Raw genomic sequence first — 24,939 nt, 5'->3', positions numbered from 1 at the left:
CTGTCAAGTTGTCAGAAGTACTTTAAAAAAAGACATCATTGATTCTGTTATGACTCTCCAATTCAATTCCAACATGCCAAACAACCAGTTCCTAACTCCATAGATAAACTCTGTTCCCTTTTACTCAGTTGTAACTATGTCTCTTTAAAGTTTGTGATAAGTAAAGATAATACAAACAACATACTTTCTCCTTTCAACCTCCTTTTCAAGAGTCAGCAGCTCATGCTTGCATATTTTTTCCTGGCAGAAACAGTGGAAAATAATTAGCTGAAGATATAATCTGGAAGGTTTGTTGAAAATAGATGAAAAAATATCAAGCTTCATTTTCTTTGTTTTTCAGTTGTTACTTTAATAATCACCCCTTCTGTTGCTTGTTCTAACAAACATAAGGAAGAAAATGAATGGAACAAAAGATACCACCATCTCAATATCAGTAAGCTATTAATGTTCACTTTTTTCTTAAAATACTGCAGGTGTCAAAGTTTAATCCAGCTTTGCTTCAGTATATTATGTTGCATACCTCTCTATTGACTTTCCATTGACTTGTCATACCTCTCGATTGACCCTTGGAAAAGGAGGTAGAACTTCACTGGGAATTGTTGAATGCTGCCTGATATAATTATAGGCAAGAAAGCTGAATAACTAGATAACTAGAAGAGTAAGGAAAAAAACCAACACTGTGTAACCGACACAGGATTGGACCACAGTGGCTTTTCTAAAACAATAGAACAGCTTTATCAAAGCATTAAGCTTCTGATTTCTTCTGTAGTTTCAGCTTCATGCTGCTTCAGCAGTAATTTGCAGTACTGAATGTTTCCATAATTTAGTCATAGGCCATTTCTTACTGAGATGGAAAAAAGGGGACAAAAAAAAAACCCCAGTTCCTGTGAGAAATTAAATGCAAAACAGAATTATTTCAATCACTGACATGATCCCAATCTACAGATAGATAATTGTGGCTTTGATTGTAAAACATAATTACACATGGTATGTATCAATTGTAGTTAGGCTTTAAAATAAATAAAAAAGCAGAGCTCCTTGAAACATAAAAAAGTGTTGCTCAAAAATGCAAGCTTGTTTCCTAAAAATACCACTGTGTTTGCTTTGAAAGATGAGAAAAGTCCTAAGTGATGAATTTTAAAGCTAGCAACTATTTTAAATATTTACCAAGATTTAATTTTGTCTGTGATATTGACATAATCTTATTCCCCAAACAATACTATGATGATTTGTAGCAAAGTGTTAACAATTTATTAATGCTTTATATTTTACATGATTCTCAGTTGGTGCAATACGGTTTTAGAACAAAAGTACATGCTATGCTTATTCTAGTCTGTGATAGCATAAACTATGTTAAAGAGAAGTATGGTTTGTTTGATGTTTTCTTAGAGCAGGGCTATCAAACTCCCGGCCCATGAGCCAGATACGTCACACACTGGCCACGCCCATGCCTGGTTTAGCAAATGGGGAAAAGTCCTGATATATTACGTGACGCCGCCGTGACGGCATGAGTTTGACACCCCTGTGTTAGAGTATTGAGCTCACCAGTATGCCTAATGTAATGTATGGATTTGGCCTAATTCAAAACAGGATTAAAAATAACCAGGCTTATTACAAGGCGTGAACCTGACTGCTATGAAAGTATGGAGAAAATGGCACATGATCATCAGTGGTGGGATTCAAAAAAATTTACTAGGATTTAGGATTTAGGATTTTATTAAACATTTATATGCCGCCCTTTTCCCTGAGGGGACTCAGGGCGGCTTACAACAATGGAGGGAAGGGAGTGCAAGACAAGACTTAAAAAGAAAAAGAAACGTGAATAAAAGAAATTAACCATAAAAACACACCATTCACTCAACATTCGGGCGGGGTGAGAGTAATCCTATCCCCAGGCCTGATGGGATAGCCAGTTCTTGAGGGCTGTGCGGAAGGCCTGGACGGTGGTGAGGGTACGGATCTCCACGGGGAGGTTGTTCCATAGTGTCGGAGCTGCAACTGAGAAGGCTCTCCTCCGCGTAGTCGCCAGTCGGCACTGACTGGCGGATGGAATTCGGAGGAGGCCTACTCTGTGCGATCTACTACTGGTTCTGTGGGTGTGGCTTGGTGGGCATGGCATGGCGCGGTGGGTGTGGGCATGGCAGGGGAAGGATACTGCAAAATGCCCCATTCCTTCCTGATCAGCTAGGACTTGGGAGGCAGAGAATAGATGGGGGCAGTGAGAGGTAGTATTTACCAGTTCTCCGAACTACTCAAAATTTCTGCTACCGGTTTTCCAGAACTGGTCAGAACCTGCTGAATACCACCTCTGACGATCATATGATACCCCCACATTCATAAAAACATTCTTAGATCATTCTCCAATTCTACACACACTCCCTATTTGAAATGCCAAGGCTACTACTGTGCAGAAATCCAAATTTTGAACACTGGGACCTCATTTACAAATGAACTTTTCTAAGTGATTTTCACAGCCCATGCAGTTATGTCAGAACATGTCAACTTTGATTTTGACATTATAAGCATTAATTTCTTGTTGATGAACCAGAAAGATGTCTCTGTTTGAAAAATAGTGGTTGTTTTTTTCTTCTGTCTCTACTGTAGTAAGTGTCTCATCCTCCTGTAGTATCAAACTTTAGGTAGTATCCTGTGATTTCTATTCATAGAAAGGATGTTCCCACTTTCAGTTACTCTAAAAAGGAAAGAAAATACTCTTGTCAAACCTCTTTCCAAAATTTGCTCCAGAGTTAGATAATTTACTACAAAAATAAACATGGAACATCCATGGGCCAGATACTAGAATAAAGAGGAAAAATTGTACAATTTTGAAAAAGCAGCTTTTATGTGCTCCCCTTTTTTAAAAATTGCAGCACATTGCAACAAAATCTTCACTTCAAACAAATCTTCCCTTGTATGAATTGAATTTGCTGAAATGTGCCTTTTGGTACATTAATCATTTTCCTTGAAAAAAAAATAGATTCTTTTTAAAACATGCTGAGAGTCAATAAAGGAAAAGAAATAGTTGTTATTAGTTTTTCATTTGTTGTGTTAGTTTACAGTTGAAGCGGGGGTAGGGGTGTTGTTCTTGTAAGAATGGTAATAGATTTTCTTCATGCTTACATGAAAAGGCATTTTAAAGTCTCCTTCAAAACAGCAAAGCCAAGGACATGGATCCCTTAATAGCACTTAGCACTTAGACTTTTATATACCGCTTCACAGTGCTCTACAGCCTTAAGCAGTTTACAGTCAGCATATTATCCCCACAATCTGGGTCCTCATTTTACCGACTCAGAAGATGGAAGGTTGAGTCAACCTTGAGCCTGGTGAGATTCAAACTGCCAAATTGCAGTCAGACAGCAGTCAGTAGAATTAGACTTAGAACTTAGAATAAATGTATTGTCACTTTGAATGTACACTAATCAGCATATATTAAAATGAAATTTCGTTGCATACAGCTCTCAAAGGCTTTCCACCTCTAATATACACTACATAAACATAACTAAATAAATACATACAAAGTTATGCATATGCTCACATGTATAATATGACACGGAGAAACAACACAGTTTAGTTTGGATGTATACATGTACACAGCGAGATAAACAAATCTTGCAAGTTTATCAGATGGATGGCATAGGGGACAAAGCTGTTATAGAATCTGGGTATCCTGCTAGAAATACTTCAAAACCTCCTCCCAGAGGGGAGCAATAGAAACAGACCAGAGGTGGGTTCCTCCTGGTCACTTCCAGTACATCAGAAGAGGTAGTGAAAATCTGGCGGATCGGACCGGTAATAATGGTGGCTTGGCCACGCCCTCGAACCTCCATCAGAAGCTTTTTTTTAAAGTCCTTTTTCTCTGCTGGTTCAGGCAAGGGAAAAGAGGTTTTAAAAACTAAAAGAGCAGGGGAGGGAGGGAGGAAGGAAAGGGAGAAATAAAAAGAAATAAAAAGAAAGAAGAAATCTCACTTTTTAACTGGGATTCAGCAAAGTAGAAAAACTGCTGTTGCTTTAAATCAGAACTGAGCATGCCTGGCTGTGGAATTCTGGGAGTTGAAGTCCACAAGTCTTAATGTTGCAAACTTTAAATTGAAACCTGCTTTAAATTGAAAAAGGAAGTTTGCAAAGTGACATTCAGCAGTTTGTTTCTGGGTCAATTGAACAACAAATTGGATAAAAGGTAGGATTCTTATATGGTTCTATGTTTTTGAAGTTTTGGTTTGTGCAATATGGGCTTTGTGTTTTCTAAAAGGGTCTGGATCATTCCCTGCTTGTGAATGGAGCCAAACTTTATATAGGCTCATTATCTCATCTATCTGGCAGGCATGTGGAATGAGCCTTTCTGGGAGTAATATTTTATTTGGGGAGGGGGGCATTGGTTGCTTCCCACAGAGGAAAGGGAGAAAGAAAGAAAGAAAGAAAGAAAGAAAGAAAGAAAGAAAGAAAGAAAGAAAGAAAGAAAAACAGCACAGCAATTTAAGGCTAGAAGGCTACTCCGAGGCCACCTAGTCCAACCCCCTGCTGCAGCAGGAAACCTTATATTGCCTGGATTATTTTGGTGCCTAGAACAGAGAAGAAAATTGCCAGAAAGGAGAAGGAGTTTACTAGGACAAGGCTGCCATGCAGAGGAAGGCAGAGATAGTCCTTGACTTATGACTACAATTGAGTCCAAAATTTTGGTTGCTAAGCAAGAGCGCTGTTAAGTGAGCTTCACCACATTTTACCCAATCCATGACATTTCCTGGTAAGTGACATCAAGTTGGCCATGCCCACCCAGTCACATGACCGCTAAGCCATGCCCACAGAATAGGAAGTAAAAAAATTGAAACCCACCACTGAAATAGACCATAAAGTGGGTGTGTGGGGTCTCTAATAATGCTTTGAGCTCTAAGCACATAGCGCTCATAAGCAGTATCCTGAATGACAGGAACCAAGCTTCCTATAATCTTCTTGGCTGTCCTCATCACTCTCTGAATGGACTTTCTCTCTGAGGAACTGCAGCCATGAAACCAAGCAGTGATGCTGTTAAAAAGCTCTCAATTGTGCCTCTGTAAAAAGTGGCCAGGATAGGAGAAAGGTGTGCTCTCCTCAGCCGATGCAGGAAATGCAGATGCTGGTTTGCACGCCTCACTAAGGATGATGTGTAGAGAGGCCAGTTCAGATTGTTAGTTATCTGCACCCTGGATACTTAATACTATTGACCACTTCTACACCTGTATCCTTGATACTGCATGGAGTTTGACCATGCTGGCTCTTTCTAAAATCTATGATGATCAACATTAACATTAACCAAGTTATCTTTATTGCACTAGTCCACCAGAGCCTTCACTTCTTCCTTATATGAATCTTCATTGTCGCCCTGGATAAGACCCACCATTGCAGTGTCTGTAATTAGCCTGTAATACTGCATTGTAATCACTGCGTCACCATCGCTCTTCTCCACCACGGCTCTTAGTGTCCCAAATTTGCCAGCTAGTGAAGCTGGCCTATATTTTTACAGGGTTTTAAGGGATGTGTGTTAGTGTACACTTGATTTTTCTCCCCAGTCAATTCCTTTTGGAATGGGATGTTGTTTCTCATAATCAGGTGAGTCATGTTAAGTGCTGGGCCTCTGTTACGTGTATTGAAAAAGCTCAGTCAATTAACAGATCAGAGAGTTAGAAGCATAGGGGAAATAAGGCATCGCTGATAATCTGGGGAAAAGAGTAGTGTTAACAATTTGTGTCATTTTCTGAACTTTAGGTATTTTCTCAGGCTCAGTGATGGGTTGCTTGGATTACAATGGCAAAGCTAAGGAAAAAAACTTTGCATGTCTTCCCCTACAGTGGCATAGAGGAGGAATTCCTTGCTACTTCAGCAGGAAAAGAAAGAACTCATTATGTTGCTGTTATTTTATACAACATCCCATTACAAATATAATATGTATTCTAGAATGAATGCCAAAGTTTTGAAAGACGTAAGAGCTTACAATATAACCTACAATGATTATATCATATTACACATGTTATAACATGTTAAATATGAATCCAGCCCGAACTAATTTCCATATAGTATGTATCAGTGATGGGTTGCTGCCGGTCCGCACCAGTTCTCACGAACCGGTTGGTCACCGGACCCGGAAGTAAGTTCCGGAACGCCTGCCCCGGCCCTGTCGCTCGCTCACTCATTCGCCCCCGCCCGTCTTGAAGCCGCTCCATTGCTCGCTCCCCCTGCCCGTCTGCACTATCCTAGCTCCACCCACCACTCACTGATTGGCTGGCTCACCAATCGCCCCACCTGCCTCTAAGAACTCTATCTAAACCCACTTACCTTTTTTCCATGTGCCATTTTCTCCATACTTTCATAGCAGTCAGGTTCACGCCTTGTAATAAGCCTGGTTATTTTTAATCCTGTTTTGAATTAGGCCAAATCCATACATTACATTAGGCATACTGGTGAGCTCAATACTCTAACACAGGGGTGTCAAACTCATGCCGTCACGGCGGCGTCACGTAATATATCAGGAGGTGGGGGATAGTGGGATCCTCCCTCTCTTTCTCCTTTTTGTCCTTTCTCCTCCTTCCCCCCCAAAGGAGAAAGAGAGGGAAAAAGAGGAGGTGGGGGATAATGGGATCCTCCCTCTCTTTCTCTTTTTTGTCCTTTCTCCTCCTTCCCCCCCACCCCCACTTCCTTCTAGCACTGATGATGTTACCTAGTTTGGTAATGAAATGTCTGTAAGAAAACCACCATGCTCAGAAAGCAGCAAGGATCCCCTATGGGGGGGGGCGGGGGGAAGGAGGAGAAAGGACAAAAAGGACAAAGAGAGGGAGAAAGAGGAGGTGGGAGATAGGGGATCCTTGCTGCTTTCTGAGCTTGGTGGTTTTTTTTACAGACATTTCATTACCAAACTAGGTAACATCATCAGTGCTAGAAGGGAGTGGGGTTGGGGGGGAAGGAGGAGAAAGATAGGACAAAAAGGAAAAAGATAAGGAGGGACAGGACTATGGGGTCCTTTGGTGTTCTCTGAACTTGGTGGTTTTTAATTATTTTTAGGGAATTTTTTTATTTATTGTTTATAGAATGTTTATTACAAGAAATGTTATTCCTTTTTGCAAATGTTTTGTTTGTGATGCAATATGTTGCTTTTAAGTGTACAGGTTGGTGCATGGTTTATGTGTCTCAAGGTGGCTGCTTTTCTATGGGCAGGTCAGGTTGGTGCAAGGCAGCTTTGCCAGATTTTGTGTGTTTCTGTGTGATACCTGGTTGTTTAGGTAATTGTGAGGTGGTTGTTGGTTCTGTGAACTTCCTGGCACTGTCCTTTATAACTTCCCACAATGCCTTGATGGTTTTTATTCCAGTGGCTTTGTCTTTCCTGTCCTTAGGGTTAGGGAAAAAACTGGTTTCGTCTGCAGTCTTTTGGGGGGAAATTGTTATTTTTTGGTGTTTTCCTGGCACTGTCATAGTTTGCGTGTGTGGGTGTGTAATGTCCCAGTTATCTACACATTAATAATGATCAAGTACTAATAATATTTCTTTATACATTTTAGTGACCTTTCCTTACATAATTGGTGTTTTCTTTCATACTTTTAGATTTCTAATTTCTGTTTCTGTTACTTAGCAATTGATAAAACAAATTCCATGTGAAAAAGTATTTGAAGCCTTCTTGATTTTGTCAATTTATTCATTCCTGCACATTCTAATATTTATTCATTTTCATATCTTTGTTTTTTCCACTGTTGTGCCATCACAATTCCAACAGCTGTTAACCTGTGTAAAATTAAATATGTATTTATTCCCTTTGAAATACAAGTAGTAGGTAGTAAGCTACTTACTTTCTGTAAGTAGCTCTTTTATTGTTTTGTGTACTTATTTTAATCTTATTTAAGTAGTAAGTGCACAAAATAATAAACTTCCTTTTTTATATCTTCTTTTTGTAGATCATCCATTGGGGCAAAGAATCCAGTGACATCGTCTCGGCCACTCCCACCTGTTCACATTGCCGGCAAGCCACTCCCACTCGGTCACATGGCCGGCAAGCCACCCCCACCCAGTCACATGGCTGGCAAGCCACTCCCACCCCAGTCACATGGCCAGCAAGCCACTCCCACAAAGGAGGCCACACCCACAGAGTATGTTCCAAAAAATTTTGAAACCCACCACTGGTATGTATACATTGATATACTGGAAACCACAATTCATACTCCTATTCTTCAGACAGAAAGGGCAGTCCCAGCTGACCTTTCTGGGATTGGAAGCTAAATAGAGCCATCTATCTAGGTGAAAGGGAGACTGTCAGGGGATACCTGCCTGTAGAGAAGACTGGGAAGATCTAAGAGCCTCTCAGAAGAAGACAATAACAAGCCATGCCTATCCTGACATCAGGAAAGTTGCATGGACACATCCATTAAGTTACCAGGAATCAAGTTGATTGAATATGATGTCAATATTTATTATTACAAATCTAGCAGAGTTACACATCAGATCCTATTTGCCTGGTAGTTGAGCAACGCTGTAAATGAAGTGTAACCCTTGACTTCACCTTCAACAGTGTGATGTATATATGTGATCCAGTTTCCTTCAGTGCCATCCAGTGGAATAAATGTATATCACAGTTGTACAAGGTTAAGATATAAAATGTGCAGGAAAATAAGTTATCTTCAGAATGGAAAACTAAACAGAAATGATCAGGATGCTAGATGTAATAATACTGAAATACAATTATTTACTGTAGCTATGTCCTCACATTAATGTATTGCCAATCAAACTTTGCAAACCATGCATACAGATGTCTGTAAGATATATATAATTCACAGAATTCATATTATAAGGGTGCCAAAGTGGTGTTTTAAAAATGATTAACAATTAATGGCTATTCATTTTCCAGAAATTAAATAGTTGGCTAAATTTTACTCTACTATCCTCAAAAATAATAAGGGAAAGTTTTATGTTACCTTGAGCTATCTTCAAATCCTAATGAATAAATGACGCTTGTTGGCAAATGCCCAAAGAAAGAAAAGTAAGTATGTAGAATTAGGAGACTTAACGACAGGGTTCATGCCCTCTACAAGCCATAGCTTAATGATCTACTATATTAAATAAATATTATTGGCTGGATTCAAACAACATATTCAGGAATAACCCACACTTAGGTTCACATATTTCACTGAGCTAAATAAATCACCTTGAGGCTTACTGCATTACCTTTCCTATTTCCCAAAGTTTGAATACACACATTCAGATGATACACTTCTATTAAAATGCATTCTGAGCCAACACGACACCCACTCTTTTCCCAATACCATCCCTACTAGATTGGCACAGACATCTAGTATTTAGCATTACATATGATTATTAGGATATGAGAGGAAATGTAGAAGACGTTTCCCTGTAAATAGAAATATTATTAATACTGACATAATTTGTATTACGGTCACAGACAGCATTACAAATAAAAAGCATTAAAAAGAAAAAAAAAGAGAAAATATTACAATTAGCAATGGGTTATCAGTGGGCAGTCAAAATCTGCTTAATTCTTCAGACAGTAAACAAAATTTAGCCACATTCAAAGAAACTACATCATACTGAACTGATAACAGCAATTGTACATAAAAAGACTAATATTTTATCAGGTAAGGTCTTATGGAGTGGGTTTTTGAGTCCTTAAAGAAGGTACAGTATACTGGAGTGTGAGCTGTAGTTTCGATAGCCCCTTTTCCACAAAGCCACAATCTCAGCTCAATTGATACTGATATTAAACATGTAAGCACTTCTGTTTATGTGAGTGATATGAATTGATTTTCAAGGAAAGAAGAAAATATCAGAATTCTTAAGACAAGCCATATGCAAAACAATTCACGTATTGGATTGTCAATTATATACTGAAAATGTGGTCACTCTTTCACAAAGCTGCAATGCTATGAGGAATTGCACATCACCAACTACTTCTGATTATTTAAACACAAAGAATGTCTTCCTAAACTGTAAGATGAATAGCGAAAGAGCTTACACTTGTTTATCTGCATGACTCTAACTGGCAGGGTTGATAGCCCATATCTAATTTTAATTGCCACATATTTTGATGCTGTATTGTACACAGAGGAGAGGAGAATTTAAGACAAGCTTTTTAGAGCATTTACTCCCCCTCCCCCATTCAACTGCTCCTACAACCAACACAAGCTATATCATTGCAGCTTGTTTTTTCTGATACAAAACAGTTCCATGGAATGGAACAGATTTATTTCTCCTGAAGTTAGCTAAAAACAAACAGCTGCATCTATTTACATTTCCAGAAAGCAGAAATACAAAAGACCATGATTAGAGAACATGGTTTATTTATACATTTATTGCATGTGAGCGAGCAAGCATCCAATTTCCAATATTCTATTGGACTAAAAAGAATTTGTATAATAGATCTTTCTGTGTTCATGATCCCTTAATTTTGAAAAATTAAAGTAGTCTTGTATTTTTGATTGCTTGATTTGTATGGTTTTTCAGATGCAGCACATGCTATATATATAATTACTTACATATTATAAGCCAAATACTCTATAAACACTGTTCCATAGTACTGGTTTGCTTGCCAGGAAAAGATACCATTACAAGCCGGCAAAGACTGGAAAGTAGTAGGAGCTATGTTTGAAATCATGGAAATGATCTCTGGAAGTCACGGGACTCAAGGGAGATGTTGGGGAGTTACTGGGAGAAAGCAAAATTCAAGATGAAAGATAAAGAGTGGAAATGAAATGCTCCCCACCCAGAGTGGGAGTTTGGGAGGTCCACCCCAGCATGACTTTGGTGAGATTATGATCTGGAAGATCTTTGTTCTGGAGGGACAAGTGAAAGGAAAGGTGTTATTTTCTGGTATAAAAAGTGGTATAGTTGGCAATATGAGGTGGTTACTGCTGAGTGACTTTGTCAACAGCAGCCCCAAGAAGAATGGAAGTTTTGGATTGAATGGAGACTTGGGAATTGGAGGGACTGGGGTGAAACAAGCATCTTTATTGGTTCCTTTGAAGAAGTGAGGAATAGAAAGGAAATAGAAAGGAAGTTAAAAAGATTACAGTAACTGAAAGATATGATAGGAGACAAAGGTACAAGACTGCTTTGGAAAGGGGAAATTGGAAAGTTGAGATCAGTTCCCACATCTAGTCCCTGACATTATCTCATGACTAGGTCAAACCATGGACTTTGATTTGTGCTACTGAATAGTACGTCTGCTGTTCTTATCACATCTGTAAATAGCCACCCTGCAGCATTTTATTTGGGTTACATGGGGAATGCCAAGCTAGATTAGTTTATGAGCAATTATAACTTTTGTCACTGGGAGTCATGCAGCATATAAATTTAACAATATCCTCATGACCTATTGGAACTACTGTGACATGCTCTACATGGAGCTACCACTTAAAAGTATTTGAAGCTTTAGTTGAAGATAATTGCAGTGGCATGGGCACTTAAAAGTGCCAATTGTTTGGCACATGTGACATTACTGCTTCATGAGCTGAATTGGTTATCAGTTTGCTTCCAGATGTAATTCAAGACTGACTCCCACTTTCACCTACATTTTGCTTCGCTCACAGCTTGACAATAACAGGAAGGGGGTGGATGGAATTCAAGAGTGGGAGAATAATATTCAAGCATTTGTTGGCTTTCATGAGACATCGCTGGCATCTCAAAGACACACCAAGCAGATGTTCTGGCAGGACTGGCTGGTTCCCATAACAAAATGAACAGAAGTGATTGGTGGACATTTGGACTGGGTGGCCCATAGGGAAAAAGTAACTATGATTGCTTTTGTGCAAGAAACCCAGAAGTGGTTTCACTTCTTCTATACCCATGTGGTTTATTCAGTTATTTTTTCTACTCTTGGAAAAATATGTCTGGGAGTTTCTTTTTCTGGATTTGCCAACCTACCTTTAAAGCCAAGTTACTAACAATCCATCTCTTCTCAGTTCCTACTCATCCTGTCTGATAAAGCAGGATAGGCATACTGCGGTTATGACCAGCCAAGGAGTATCAGCTGGCAGGCCTTGTAGAAGACCCTTTCCTGGCATGCGCATGCACCACTTGTTGCATCTTCTCCCTGAGATTGGTCTTTTGTAAGGCTTTGAAGTCTGTTTTGTGCCAGACTCTTTATGCTTTTTATGATTGTTTGGCTGCTGTGTTTCATTTTAATATTTTGCATATTTTATTTATTTGAATGCTATGAGTCACCCAGAGATGTATCTGAAATGGATAGCTGTATAAATAAAATCAAATAAAATTTAAGTTTTGCAAAACATCTGGATCTTAAAATCATTGGTCAGGCTGGTCAGCCAAGTCTAGCTGAGATGATAGAGGCAACATCTTTTGAGGTGATTTGAGACTGATTTAAGCCTGTCAATCCTGAAAAAAATGAACAATATTCTCTGTGTGATTAAGTCTGTGATCTTTTGATTACATCATTGTTGTCCTTGGTTGGTAAAAGCCTTAAAGAAATGTCAGTGGCAAGGTACAAGCAGTGATTAATGCATCTTTAGGCAAGAAGAAGATGGTGATGCACTCCTAATTTATGAAGTCAGCCTTTGATAGTTACTTTGAATATTTGTTTCAAACACACGTAGGATTAATGCCAGCAAGATAGAATGATTGATTCATCTGTAACTCTGTGGGATTGTTTCCTACAAGATGCAGCTGGCTTGTAATCTGGGATTTTTCTTGGACTCAGAGGTCTGTCTAGAACAGCAGTTGGAGGCCATGGCAAAGAATGCTTTTGCACAATTTTTGACAGGTATAGTAACCATTTCTGAATCAAGAGACACTGCTGGATTGCCACATTGTCATTTTAGATTTGGATTACTGCAACTCATTTTACATGAAACCATTCCTGTGGAACATTCAGAGGTTGCAAATGATTTAGAATATGGTGGCACAAATAGTTATGGGTTTGCCCAGGCTTGTCTTGTGACCCCTTTACTAGGGAAGCTGCACTAGCTGCTTAACTTCAAAGTTAAATCTAAGATGCTATTCTTTTAAAGTCCTATGTAGCTCAGTATCTGACTGTCCACAAGTACACTTGCTCCAAGTAGAATGCCTACCTAGTGAGATCAGAAAGATAATTAAGGTTCCTGCTGCCAAAGCAAGATTATCAACACAAATCCAAACACTGAGTTTTCTGAGTGATAGCTCTCATTCTCTGTTAATAGTGTTTCCCTGAATTTAAGGACCACCCTGTCACTACAATATTTCTGTTAGCATTGGAAGATCTGGCTCTGTCAGGAAATGGTTGGCATAAGTTGGAAAGTTGAATTAGGAGCAGGTTCAATAGACTACCAGAACTGAGAGAGTTTATTGTTGGAATTATTTTAACCCTATTACTGAATGTAGAAACATAAATCGCTCAGAATCTTTTGAATGGACTGGCATACAAGCCTTAGATAATTTTTAAAAAATGTGAGAAATGCTCAAGTTATAAATAAGAGTATCTTAGAAATAAAGCCATTGTGTTGTACCTTGAATGGGAGTTGGAAAAGTATATTTAGAACCAACAACTGCATTTCCTGCTGAGTGCATTATTAATATTAAAGGATCTCCATCAGCTGTCTTCCCAGCTTCTACTTGAGTATATTCTGAGGAGGTAACTATTGTCATAGTTTCCCCTCCGTAATCATCCTTGTTATCTTTTGCTGCTCCTGTTTAAGTATCTCAAAATCTTTCTTAAAGTTGCCTGTAATTTTAGATTCTCTTTGCTCAAGTCTGCAAAGAAAAAAAAAACATTCTTGGTTGGATTGTTCCAGTAAAGTCCCATTCCTACCACCAAGATTCCTATCACCCATCTCCTCCCACTTATGACTGCATGACTGTAACTTGTTGCTTGTATCCTTTTGATTTATACTGATATTGTTTCCTGATTGCTTATTTGTACCTTATGACTATCATTAAGTGCTGTATCTTATGATTCTTGACAAATACATCTTGTCTTTTTATGTACACTGAGAGCATATGCATCAAGGAAAAATTCCTTGTGTGCCCAATCACACTTGGCAATAATGAATTCCATTCCATTCCATCCCCATCCCAATTCATTCTATTCTATTCTGTTCTATTCTAAGACGACACGGGATCAAAAGACCCCTTAAGAAAACCTTTTACGCAACAGACTTTCAGCAAAAAGGGACTGAAGGGAAACTCAAACGACTTGTGGACCCAAGAGACTTTGATCATTGACTTTACACTCCACCACTTCCCACTCTCTGTCCCACGGAAAGAACATCGAGTCGGGAGGAACGATGGGAAGGAGGGGCAAAAAGTTTCATAAACAGGAAGATACGGGTCGCGCGGAAATGAGGTCATAAATAGGTAGCCGGAACTTGTCTATGATAATTCGGCAGCTTCTGGTTTGGTCACCTCCGGGGGGGAGGGGGGATGTTGAGTGATCTTCGTGCTACCACCGGTTTAAACGGGAAGCCAGTTCCTTCGCGTCGCGGTAACGTAGGCCGGAAGTAAATACTACTGCGTCGGAGAGCGAGCTGCCAGCTGCTGGTTGTTAAGAGCCACTTCCCTGCGGCCCATGGCCGAAGGGGAAGCCGCCCCGGTAGCGGGGCCCGCCGCGGCGTCTAGCCAAGGGAACGAGAAAGCGGGAGAAGCGAGCGATGCCGGCGTGGACTGGGTAGAAAAGTTGCGCGACGAGTGTGAGCCCGAACAGCACTGGCAGTACCGGCGGGAGTTCCTGATTCGCAATGCGGAGGGCCTGTCCGTGACCCGAAAGGACGACGCCGACCGCGCGGAGCTCCGTCGCCTGGTCTCTTTCTCCAGGGTGTGGGCCAACCACATCTTCCTAGGTTGTCGGTAAGTTAGTTGCGGTAATATTTTTGGGGAGGAATTACAAAATTCAATGCGCTTTCACGAAACGCTGTATTTTAGTACAGTAAAAGGAGTGGAGGAAAAAGATTGATAGGGGTTTTAAAGGGTTTTTTAAAAAATGTTTTAAATCCCATCTTAAGTATTTTTTATAAATAACTCGAGGAAGTAAACACACCAAATACTCCTCCCTCCTCCTGTTTTCGCCATAATAAGCCTGTAAAGCAGAGGTCCCCAAACTTGCCAAGTTTGAAGACCTCTGCTATAAGGTTTGGGTGGAGAGAGAGAATGGCCAAGGTTACCCGGCCACCTTTCACATGCGGGACTAGAGCTATCAGCCTCCTCATTTTTAGCCTGATGCCTTAACCAACTGGCTCTCTGTTTTAAGCATAGATCTCTGCCCAATATAAATGCTTCCATGGCTATACAATTTGCAGAGATAATGTTTACCATATGAGATTTACTCTTGGGGAGGAGGTGGGTGGGCTTGGAAGATTGCTTTGAAGTCTCCCACATTTTGAAAATTTGCAAGAGGATCATTTTTTATTCTGCTTTTTCTTACAAACACTGTAACAGTCACAGTGGTAAATGTAGAAATCCTAAGCAGTCTTCTACCTTTTGTGCAACTGCATTTAATTATTGCAGCTGCTACTATGATAAAGCACAATATCTTTATTTGGTATAACAGACCTCTGCAGAATATAATGATTATAATACATTGCAATTCTTGGGTAATCTTCCCAAATAAATTTCCTGTTTACTATTTTTCCTCTATGCCCAGATTTAGAGGATTGAAGGAAAAGTATTGCTGTAATACTTATGGGGCACCTACAATTAAATTATCCCCACTGACTTGATTGCATTTTTCTTTTCACTTTAAATGCTTGGTTCTTGCTTTCAGTCTGTTGGTGTTACTTTTGATAAATCATCCTAAATGTTTTCTGTTCACATAATAGAAATCTTAACTATAGCACAATCAATATTCAATGAGTAGAAATCCTTGTAGTAGCTTGTCTAATACCTCCACTGTACTCTCTTGGGGTGAGCCTAATACAGGTAGTCCTCGACTTCCAACAGTTCATTTAGTGACTGTTCAAAGTCACAATGGCATTGAAAAATGTGACATGACCTTTTTTCACAGTTACAACCTTTGCAGCATCCCCATGATCATGTGATCAAAATTCAACTGACTCATTTATGACTGTTGCTGTGTCCTGAGGTCATGTGATCACCTTTTGCGACCTGACAAGCAAAGTCAATGGGGCAGCTTAACAACTGGGTTATTAACTTATCAGCTGCAGGGATTCACTTAACAACTGTGGCAAGAAAAGTCATAAAATGGGGCAAAACTCACTTAAATGTCTCATTAACAGAAATGTTGGACAATAGTGGACGTAAATCGAAGGCTACCTGTATGTTTTATTTATTGTGCTTTATATTAAATTTAACAATTGTACATCACCTTAAAATTCTAAACAGAATGATGTTTTAAATAGCTTAACTAAATAGTTTAACATGCACCAACCCCAATGCTTGTGCTTTAGAAGCCATTGATGCGCTAAATGTCATGAATATAGAATCCATTTTCCTCAAAGTGCTAATTTCTATCTTTCCTGCTTAGATATTCTCCGCAAGTGATGGAAAAGGTGATGGACATGGCTGTAGGCATTACAGTGACCAATGCTCCAACCCACACTCTGAGAGATGAACTGGTTGCCAAGGTGAAACGAGGCATATCCAGTAGCAATGGTTAGCAGATCATAGCTGGCAAATACACATAGGAATATATTTAACCAAATACATGTTAGCTTATTTGTTAAAATTGTTAATACTTCAGAAATTATTTAATTTAATTACTGCTGTGATAATTCTTAAAACTTTTAAAGTTTATAAGGTGTTTTTTTTAAGTTGGTGGTGTTAACTAGCATTAAATAGTTACAATTCATAGTTCACTTTGCCTTTTTTACCCCCGCCCCCCCCCCAAAAACCCCAAATGGAAAAGCTCCAGCTTTTTTATCCAAATTATAAATTCATGGGAAAAGTTATTTATCTTTTGTATTAAATATAAACTTTTTGCAAAATTTAATTCATTAGAGTTAAAAGTAAGGTAAAAGTAAGTTGATACTTTGGTTCTAGTTCTCTTGGTAGTGTTTTGTGGAAATAAGGATACTTGTATTTACCCAGAATTACATACATAATTTGTTTCTGCTTTCCAGAAGGTCCTTGCAAGAAGCAGGCTATTGGTGCTGACAAACCGCTTGAAGTTAATAATGAAAAGTCCACAAAGGCAGAGCTGAGGGTGGAAACAGATAAGGAATCTCTAAAGAACTTAGAAAAAGATATATCAAAACCCCCAGAGAAGACTCAGTCTTTGCCTACAGCAGCTTCAGCCTTGACCCAAAAAGTAGAACCTACAACAGCTTCAACCGTATCTCAGAAGACAAAATCTGCTTTAGCTTCAAAATTAACTCCCAATGTAACGCCTGCAGCAGCTTCAACTGTGACTCAGAAGACTGCTCCCGCAGCATCTTTAACTGGAGGAAGAATAGAAAGCAAAGCTTCTAATTATGAATCTACACCAGCTAATAAGCACAAATCTGAAAATGTCTTACAATCTGAAAAGAAAGTTGGCTTGGAAAGTACAACAGTATTAGCTTCAAAAAGTAGTACACATACAAGCGTAGCCCCTATTAAAGTGCCCTGCAAATTGTTGACACAAGAAGATGCAAAAGAAAGACAACCATTTTTCAATAGACTCTACAAAGCTGTTGCTTGGAAGTTAGTTGCTGCTGGAGGATTTAGTCCAAGTGTCAACCATGTAGAACTCTTAAATTCATCCATTCAGTCTGTAAAGGCAACATTAGATGTTGAATTTGTTCCACTGAAAGAGCTTGCAGATTTACCTCAAAATAAAAGCTCTCAGGAAAGTATAGTTTGTGAACTGAGATGCAAATCTGTGTATTTGGGTACTGGCTGTGGGAAAAGTAAGGAAAATGCCAAAGCAGTTGCTTCAAGAGAAGCACTGAAACTATTTCTCAAGAAGAAAGTTATTGTGAAATTATGTAAAAGGAAATACAAAGGAAGAGAAATTGAAGATTTGGTGCTTCTTGATGAAGAATCCAAACCATTAAATTTACCTCCTGCTCTACGAAATCCTCAAGAAATATTGCATAACAGCGAATCTGTTACGGCCTATACTAGCAAATGATGTTTTATCACAAATCAATTAGTTATCTTTGTACAGTAAAGGAGAGTCCCAGATATTTTTTATTTCTTGGTTCTGTTTTGCAGAATAAATACCATTACTGTTCTTTTCACTCAGTAGTAAATGTAAATAATTCTTTAAAGATGTAAAGTGTGCAGAGATATGCCTTAAAATTTAGCACACTAGTGTGCTGTTTTATTTGCTAAATAGTCTACTGAACTCTTATATTTTTTAACTAATCAAGGTACAGTTTGCTGGTCAATGCAGTCTCATTTTGTAAGTCCTACAATTTGGTAACAGTAATGTTCATTTTTGAACCCTGATCCTTTATAAACCGTTAATAAAATACGCAAACAACAACCATTGTACCTAGATGGTAAAATGTTATTTAAAAATAGAAATATTTAATCACATGCTTCATGTGTTGGTTATACTGTTCACATGCCTGTTTAAAAAGCAAACTATTGATTTGGATTGTTTTAATTAAGTAGTGGTATTTAAATTTTAATTCAAAGAAGTATATGCTGGTCCTTTTTAATATCAAAATTACAAATTGTCATTAAATCTTCACTTTTCTTATTTTACTAAGGTTCCTCAAAGCGAATTTAATACCCAAATTTGTGAAAAAATCTCACATTCACTTTTTCAAATAAATATAGCTTTCTATATATATATAATGTACTGTTTTCTGAGCACTTTTAATGATCTCAACCTTTTTTTTATAACTTTGATATTTGCTTTTAAAAACTTAAATCTTGTGCTGTAAATCAACAAGTTCAACAAATAGGTGCTAGTTTTATTAAAACATTTGCATTGCGTTCTAATCTTATGTGTCTATTTTCAAATATGCTTTCTAGGATTTAACAGATAAAATTTGTTGCACTAATTTACTGTGCAAGAGTGAAAACTCTGCAGTGCTGTTTTTTCTCATAGTTAACACATGTCTGGCAGTGCTTTTTTTCTAAAGCAGAGCTCTATATTGTGTTTTCTCTGCAATGTTAGCTTGTACTAGAGTCATTACATTTCAAGCATATCTCTACAAATTAAAATCAAATACCACTTTCATTGTGCAACAGCTACTGAAAAATAGAGCAACCATACTGACCCAGGCTGTGATTCAGTAATTCACAAGCATTTATCAGCTTTTTATTTGTCTCCTGATCCAGTTAGAAGCTGTTGATATAATTTAACATGTTTTAAAAGTAGCTAGCACTAAGAATTGGTTTTAGGAATGTATTTTTGCAATGGTTGGGGATCCTCTGTATGACCTGTGCTACCATTATTTTAAACCAGTTTAAAGTTTAATACTTTAAATATTAAATTTATGAATTGAATTATGGCTTCTCTGAGTTTTAGTCATTGATTTGGTGATTTTCAGAGATTTGATTTAAGTGACAGTGTTTCTCAGTTACCACTTTCAGATTTGTGGAGCAACTCCCAAATTTTAGCAAAGGCTAGGCTGGCAGAGGATTCTGGGGTTTGAAGTTCATAAATCTAGAAGTTGCCATAGTTTGGAAACTTATTTAAATTCAATATATTTTTAAAGCACTATTTTTGCAAGTGTATTCTATTTGGTTTTAATGAATTTATTTTGGGAGGTTCTGAATGATCTATAAATATCTTTTGACAAAAACAAGACTTCCATCAGTAGTTGTCCCTAACATTGAGATTTTTCTTAAAGTAATCTAAGGAATAGTTAGCCTTTAGTGATTTGAACATCGGGGCCAGGATAAAAATGTTGACAAAAATAATATATTATCATTTCATGTTTTAAATGAAACAAGTAGAAATTACCGCAAAGTATTGCTTGAACTGCTAATATAACGCAGTTCATCTGACCTCTAGAAACCTGTGCCCCTGGAAACCTTTCCAGAGAATTTGGGTATGTGTGTGTCAGAAGCAGTAAAAATGAGAGGAAGATGGGAGCTACTAGCAAAAGAAAGTACTGGAATAGTCTTTATTAAGATTTAATGTTAAGATTCCATTTTGGCAATTTCTTGCTGTCGGTAAACTTTTTGGACATCCACATTGTTTAGAAGGATTTGTGATCTTTTGGAAAGGTTTAGAGGAGGAGAGGAAAACCCTTCAATGAACTTTGTTTAACTTCGTAATCCAAAGCAGTATTTTAATAGTCTTTTCAAATCAAATTAAAATAAGTATTGTGTAAGAATACTAGAAAAGAGATGATTGTGATTTTTTTAAAGTGGTATCCAGTGTAAATTACCTTAAATAAAGGCATTTTTTATTTTTAAATTTTTTTATTTACACACATGTAAAATACACATACACAAAACTTAGACGTACACCACATTTACACAATACAATACGAACAGGAGCTTCCTGTTCTTTCTAATAGCAATTGCCAATCGATATTGCTCACCTTATATTGTTTCCCCTTCTATTATATTTCTTTTGTATTTCACCATTCTTAACCCTCTTATCTTACTCCTCTGTCTGCTATATTGGCTGATTACCTCTAGTAAGTTTAAACCACTTGGATACATATATATGTGTTAATTCTCCTTAACTACTATTTTGGGGCTTTGTTGTCTTCCTTCATTGATCCTTGTTTCTTTCCTCCACCTATACTATTTATCCCATATCTGGTAGTATTCTGTTTCTTCTTTTCCCTGGATTTCTTTTGTTAATTTGTTCATTTCAGCACAGTCCATAACCTTTCTTATTATTTCATCTTCGCTTGGAATTAATTTGTTTCTGGGCAAAGGCAATCCTTGCCACTATAATTATATGTAATATTAAATACTGAATTTCTTTTTTTATATTTCACAGTCATTATTCCTAATTAAAAAAACTTCAGGTTTCCATTCTATTTTAACACCTTTTATTACCTCTAGCCACTTTTTGATCCTTTTCCAAAAAAAATTAGCCTCCTCACAGGTCCACCATAAGTGGTAGTATGTTCCATGTATTGATTCACATTTCCAGCGTTTTGGGGAGGTATTTGTTGAGATTTTAGCTAACCTTGTTGGTGCCAGGTGCCATCTGTAAAACATTTTGTACTGATTTTCCTTGTATGCAACTGATAGTGTCATTTTTAAGTTTGTTCCCCCAAATTTTTCCCATTTATCCAATTCAATATTATAGCCAAAGTTTTCTGCCCATTTTATCATTTGTTCTTTCACGATTTCCTCTTCCGTTTTATGCTTCAGGAGAAATTTATATGTTCTCCCTATCATCTTTCTATCCGAGCTATGAATTATTTTATCCAATTCGTGTGGTTCTCTTTCGATGTCATATTTTAGTATCATTGTGTTTAGTTTTGATTTGCAAGTAGGTTAGCCAGTCAACTTTCATGTTTGTTCTGCCAATTCTTCAATTGTTTTTAAATTTCCCTGTCTGCCAATTATGTCTTTGTATCTTAGCATTTTATTCATATCTATAAAATTTGGATGGATCGTCCTTTCTGTCGGTGATAGAAAGGCATTTTCTATTGTTTGGCTCCTGTTCAGATTTAAACAAATGTTTAAGAAATTATAATATTTATGAGCTCTTAAGTCAGATAGAGATACCATTTGCTCTGGATTAGTGATATTTTGTATTTTTCTGCTAAAAGACTTGTATATCATTCTGACTTGTATTTGACTAGGAGTGGGGATGCTCTCTGTAAGGGAAGCCCAGTGCTTCACTTCAAACCAGTCCCTATCTCTCTTTAAGCTAACCCATTTAATGATGTAGACAAACACTGGAGAATGGTATGCTATAAATACTGCCTTCAGTGCCTGAATTAAGTACTTATGTAAGTGTATTACCTTGAAATCGGATATAACATTGAATCGGAGTAGACAAAAAGAAAAATAGTGCCTTTAGTGAAAAGTACTTCAGATTGTACCTATGTTTTGCTACAAATGTATACTTTTGTTCCCATTGTTACATTTGTTTATATGAAAATGGGTTGTTAACGAATGCAAGGAATAGTCATGGAACTGGTAATTTTTAACGAAATGTTTCCTTGTATTAAGAGGTTTTGTGACGGCATGCTAGCTGAAAACATACCAACTAAATAAATAAATGGGTAAAAGTAGTAGACTATAGTACACTATATTTTAAGACCTTTAATACCTGGCTTCATATATTGAGTTAAACTAACATCATTTGCCTCATTTTGGCTTTATGTGTTGTGCAAATTGAGCAATTGTGGTTTGTAAACAAGGATGGACATGTACGGATCAGGTCAATTTGAGCTTCTTCAATGGAGCAAACCATGGCTTAATTTCCACTTTTACGTTCTTAACAAAAACGTGTGTCTTAATATACATGCAAAAGTATACCATTAATAGATGATGCATTGAAGATACCTTTATTATGGTAATACTGTATCCATATAGGATTTGTGATATAGGACTTATTTCATTCATCCATGAGATGAGAATTGCTGATCATCTACTCTTCCCCTCCCCCTTTGCTCATTGTTGCAAAGAACCAAGCCCCAGAAATATTTTGTGGGTTATACCTTCACCACCATTCTGTAAGATTACCTCTGGAATAGAGGCCGTCTTCTAGTGGCTTACAGGCCTAACCTCTATGCTGGAGTAAGGAACTCTGTTAAGTAGTGAGATGAGGTGAAACTGAAAACCAAGTTGAGAACCATTTGTTCTAAAAAAAAAGTTGGAGATACTTTTTTGCCTTGGATTGCTTAATTTCTACATTGAGAAGATCCTCCTGCTGTAATGCTTTATGAGCTAGACATTCTTTCCAAAACTGCTTCATATGTAGAACTTGGTGATGCTCAGGGAAAACAAAGGAGCTCCATGGACATCTGCATTTTTTTGGGGTGGTGATGTTTCAAATCGAAGCTTGTCTGTTAGTGTTTTTAAAAAATTGTATTGCAAGAAGCAATGGTTGAAATTATAATGACAGGAAAGTATTGGTATTTATCATATATGATTGAAAGCACAAATAAGGAAAGATGAAAATTTGAATTTAAATGTGTGTAATTCAAATCCCTTTACTCAAAAGTTATATTAAAGTTGAATTTAAATGAATATCAACATGATTTTAAAGAATAAATCCTATTTCTATTTTCACTATCTGCTCTATTCCATTATGTCTAAGGAGTCACTTTGTAGCTTGTAGCTGTCATTACCTCAGAAAGAGCAAAATGACCACTGGCCATTTCCACTGACCAGTGGAAATCAGTAATTTCCACTGATTCCAGAAAAACTGTTGTTTTTACAGTATCCTAAAGGTAGGTGGCAGCACTTTACAGACCTCAGCCAATATCAGAAATGCTAAGCCTTGTTGGAAGTGTTGTTTTTTTTAAAAAAATATCTTGCCATTTTTTTTAGAAAAATAGAAAAATACACAAAAGCACACCCATCCACTATTGTAATTATTACAATAACAAAGAATAAAACATCCTAAGCCAATGTAATTCATTTAAATATACCATATCCATATAATCAATGTATCTAATTAGGCTTGAGAAGGTCTATTCTAAATGGTTATGAAATAACATTTATCCAGTTAGTAATAAATGTGTGTGTGTGTGTATATGTGTATATATATGTATATATATGTATATGTATGTATGTATGTATATGTATGTATGTATATGTATGTATATATGTATATATATATGTATGTATGTATGTATGTATGTATGTATGTATATATATGTCACACATTACTTGAATCTAGTCTCATATATCCAAATCAGGCCCTCAATATAATGCTCTTGCCTATTCCCTGGATCTAACAGGTAATATTCCTCCACAATGGTCAGATTCTACAATTTTGGAATAGAACATTAGTTCAAAAAGAAACCAAACCACACATGACCAAACAATATGAATTAATGTACCTCAAATGTTGTATGACACAGAATTAAATCTACAATCCAGTGGTGGGATACGACTGGTAAGCCCCGGTACAGTTGTACCGGTGCCTGCTGGGAGCACCAGGTATGATTCCTGTATGGTGCTCTGGAGGGCCCATCTGCCGAGCCGATCGGGACTTACGCATACGGAGCATACAGCACCTGCGCAACACTCCGCCAAACAGCTGGAGCATCGTGGAGAGTCACAGGCGGTAAGTACGCATACACACAGTGCACGCATGCTGCGCGCATGCATGTGGTGGATGCCCAGCCCCATTGCACCGTACCAGTTGCGCCAGGATCCGGAACCTACCACTGCTACAATCCATCTTTTGCATACATTCTTTGAGGAATCCAAACATACAAACTTAACATTTTTTAAAAAAATTGCATTCACTGATGTTCCATTATCAGGTGTTCCAACCACTTATTTCATAATTCAATATTAGTAGAATAGAAAAGAATAACAGAGTTGGAAGGGACCTTGGAGATCTAGTCCAACCCACTGCCTAGGCAGGAAACCCTACAACACTTCAGACAAATGGTCTGAAACAACATCTTAAAAACTTCCAGTGTTCACAACTTCTGGAGGCAAGTTGTTCCAATGATTAATTGTTCTGTCAGGAAATTTTTCCTCAGTTCTAAGTTGCTTCTTGATTAGTTTCCACTCATTGCTTCTTATTCGACTCTCAGGTGCTTTGGAGAATAGTTGGACTCCCTCTTCTTTGTGGCAACCCCTGAGATATTGGAGCATTGTTATCAAGTCTCCCCTAGTCCTTCTTTTCATTAAACTAGACATGCCCAGTTCCTGCAACTGTTCTTCGTATGTTTTAGCCTCCAGTCCTCTAATCATCTTTGTTGCTTTTCTCTGCACTCTTTCTAGAGTCTCCACATCTTTTTTATATCGTGGCGACCAAAACGGAATGCAGTATTCCAAGTGTGGCCTTACCAAGGCATTATAAAGTGGTATTAATACTTCACGTGATCTTGATTCTATCCCTCTGTTTATGCAGCCTAGAACTGTGTTGGCTTTTTTGGCAGCTGTTGCACATTGCTGGCTCATTTAAATGGTTGTCCACTAGGA

General features: G+C 37.7%; 1 protein-coding gene across 2 annotated transcripts; it reads left to right on the top strand.

The window, feature by feature from the left end:
* Positions 1 to 14,324: 14,324 nt before the first annotated feature.
* CDKN2AIP (CDKN2A interacting protein) lies at positions 14,325 to 19,358 on the top strand. Of its 2 annotated transcripts, none has more exons than XM_032224494.1 (3): positions 14,325 to 14,802; positions 16,436 to 16,563; positions 17,034 to 19,358. In XM_032224494.1, exons 1-3 carry the CDS (start codon positions 14,525 to 14,527, stop codon positions 18,020 to 18,022), a joined length of 1,395 nt encoding a protein of 464 aa, XP_032080385.1. In that variant the 5' UTR covers positions 14,325 to 14,524; the 3' UTR covers positions 18,023 to 19,358. The 2 variants fall into 2 exon arrangements, with proteins under 2 accessions (XP_032080385.1, XP_032080384.1); XM_032224493.1 differs by having other exon boundaries at positions 17,031 to 19,358.
* The last annotated feature ends 5,581 nt before the right edge of the window (positions 19,359 to 24,939 follow it).

Source organism: Thamnophis elegans, chromosome 9 (assembly GCF_009769535.1).
Source record: "Thamnophis elegans isolate rThaEle1 chromosome 9, rThaEle1.pri, whole genome shotgun sequence".
Classification (NCBI taxonomy): Eukaryota; Metazoa; Chordata; class Lepidosauria; order Squamata; family Colubridae; genus Thamnophis; species Thamnophis elegans.
This window is presented reverse-complemented; position numbering and strand designations above follow the sequence as displayed.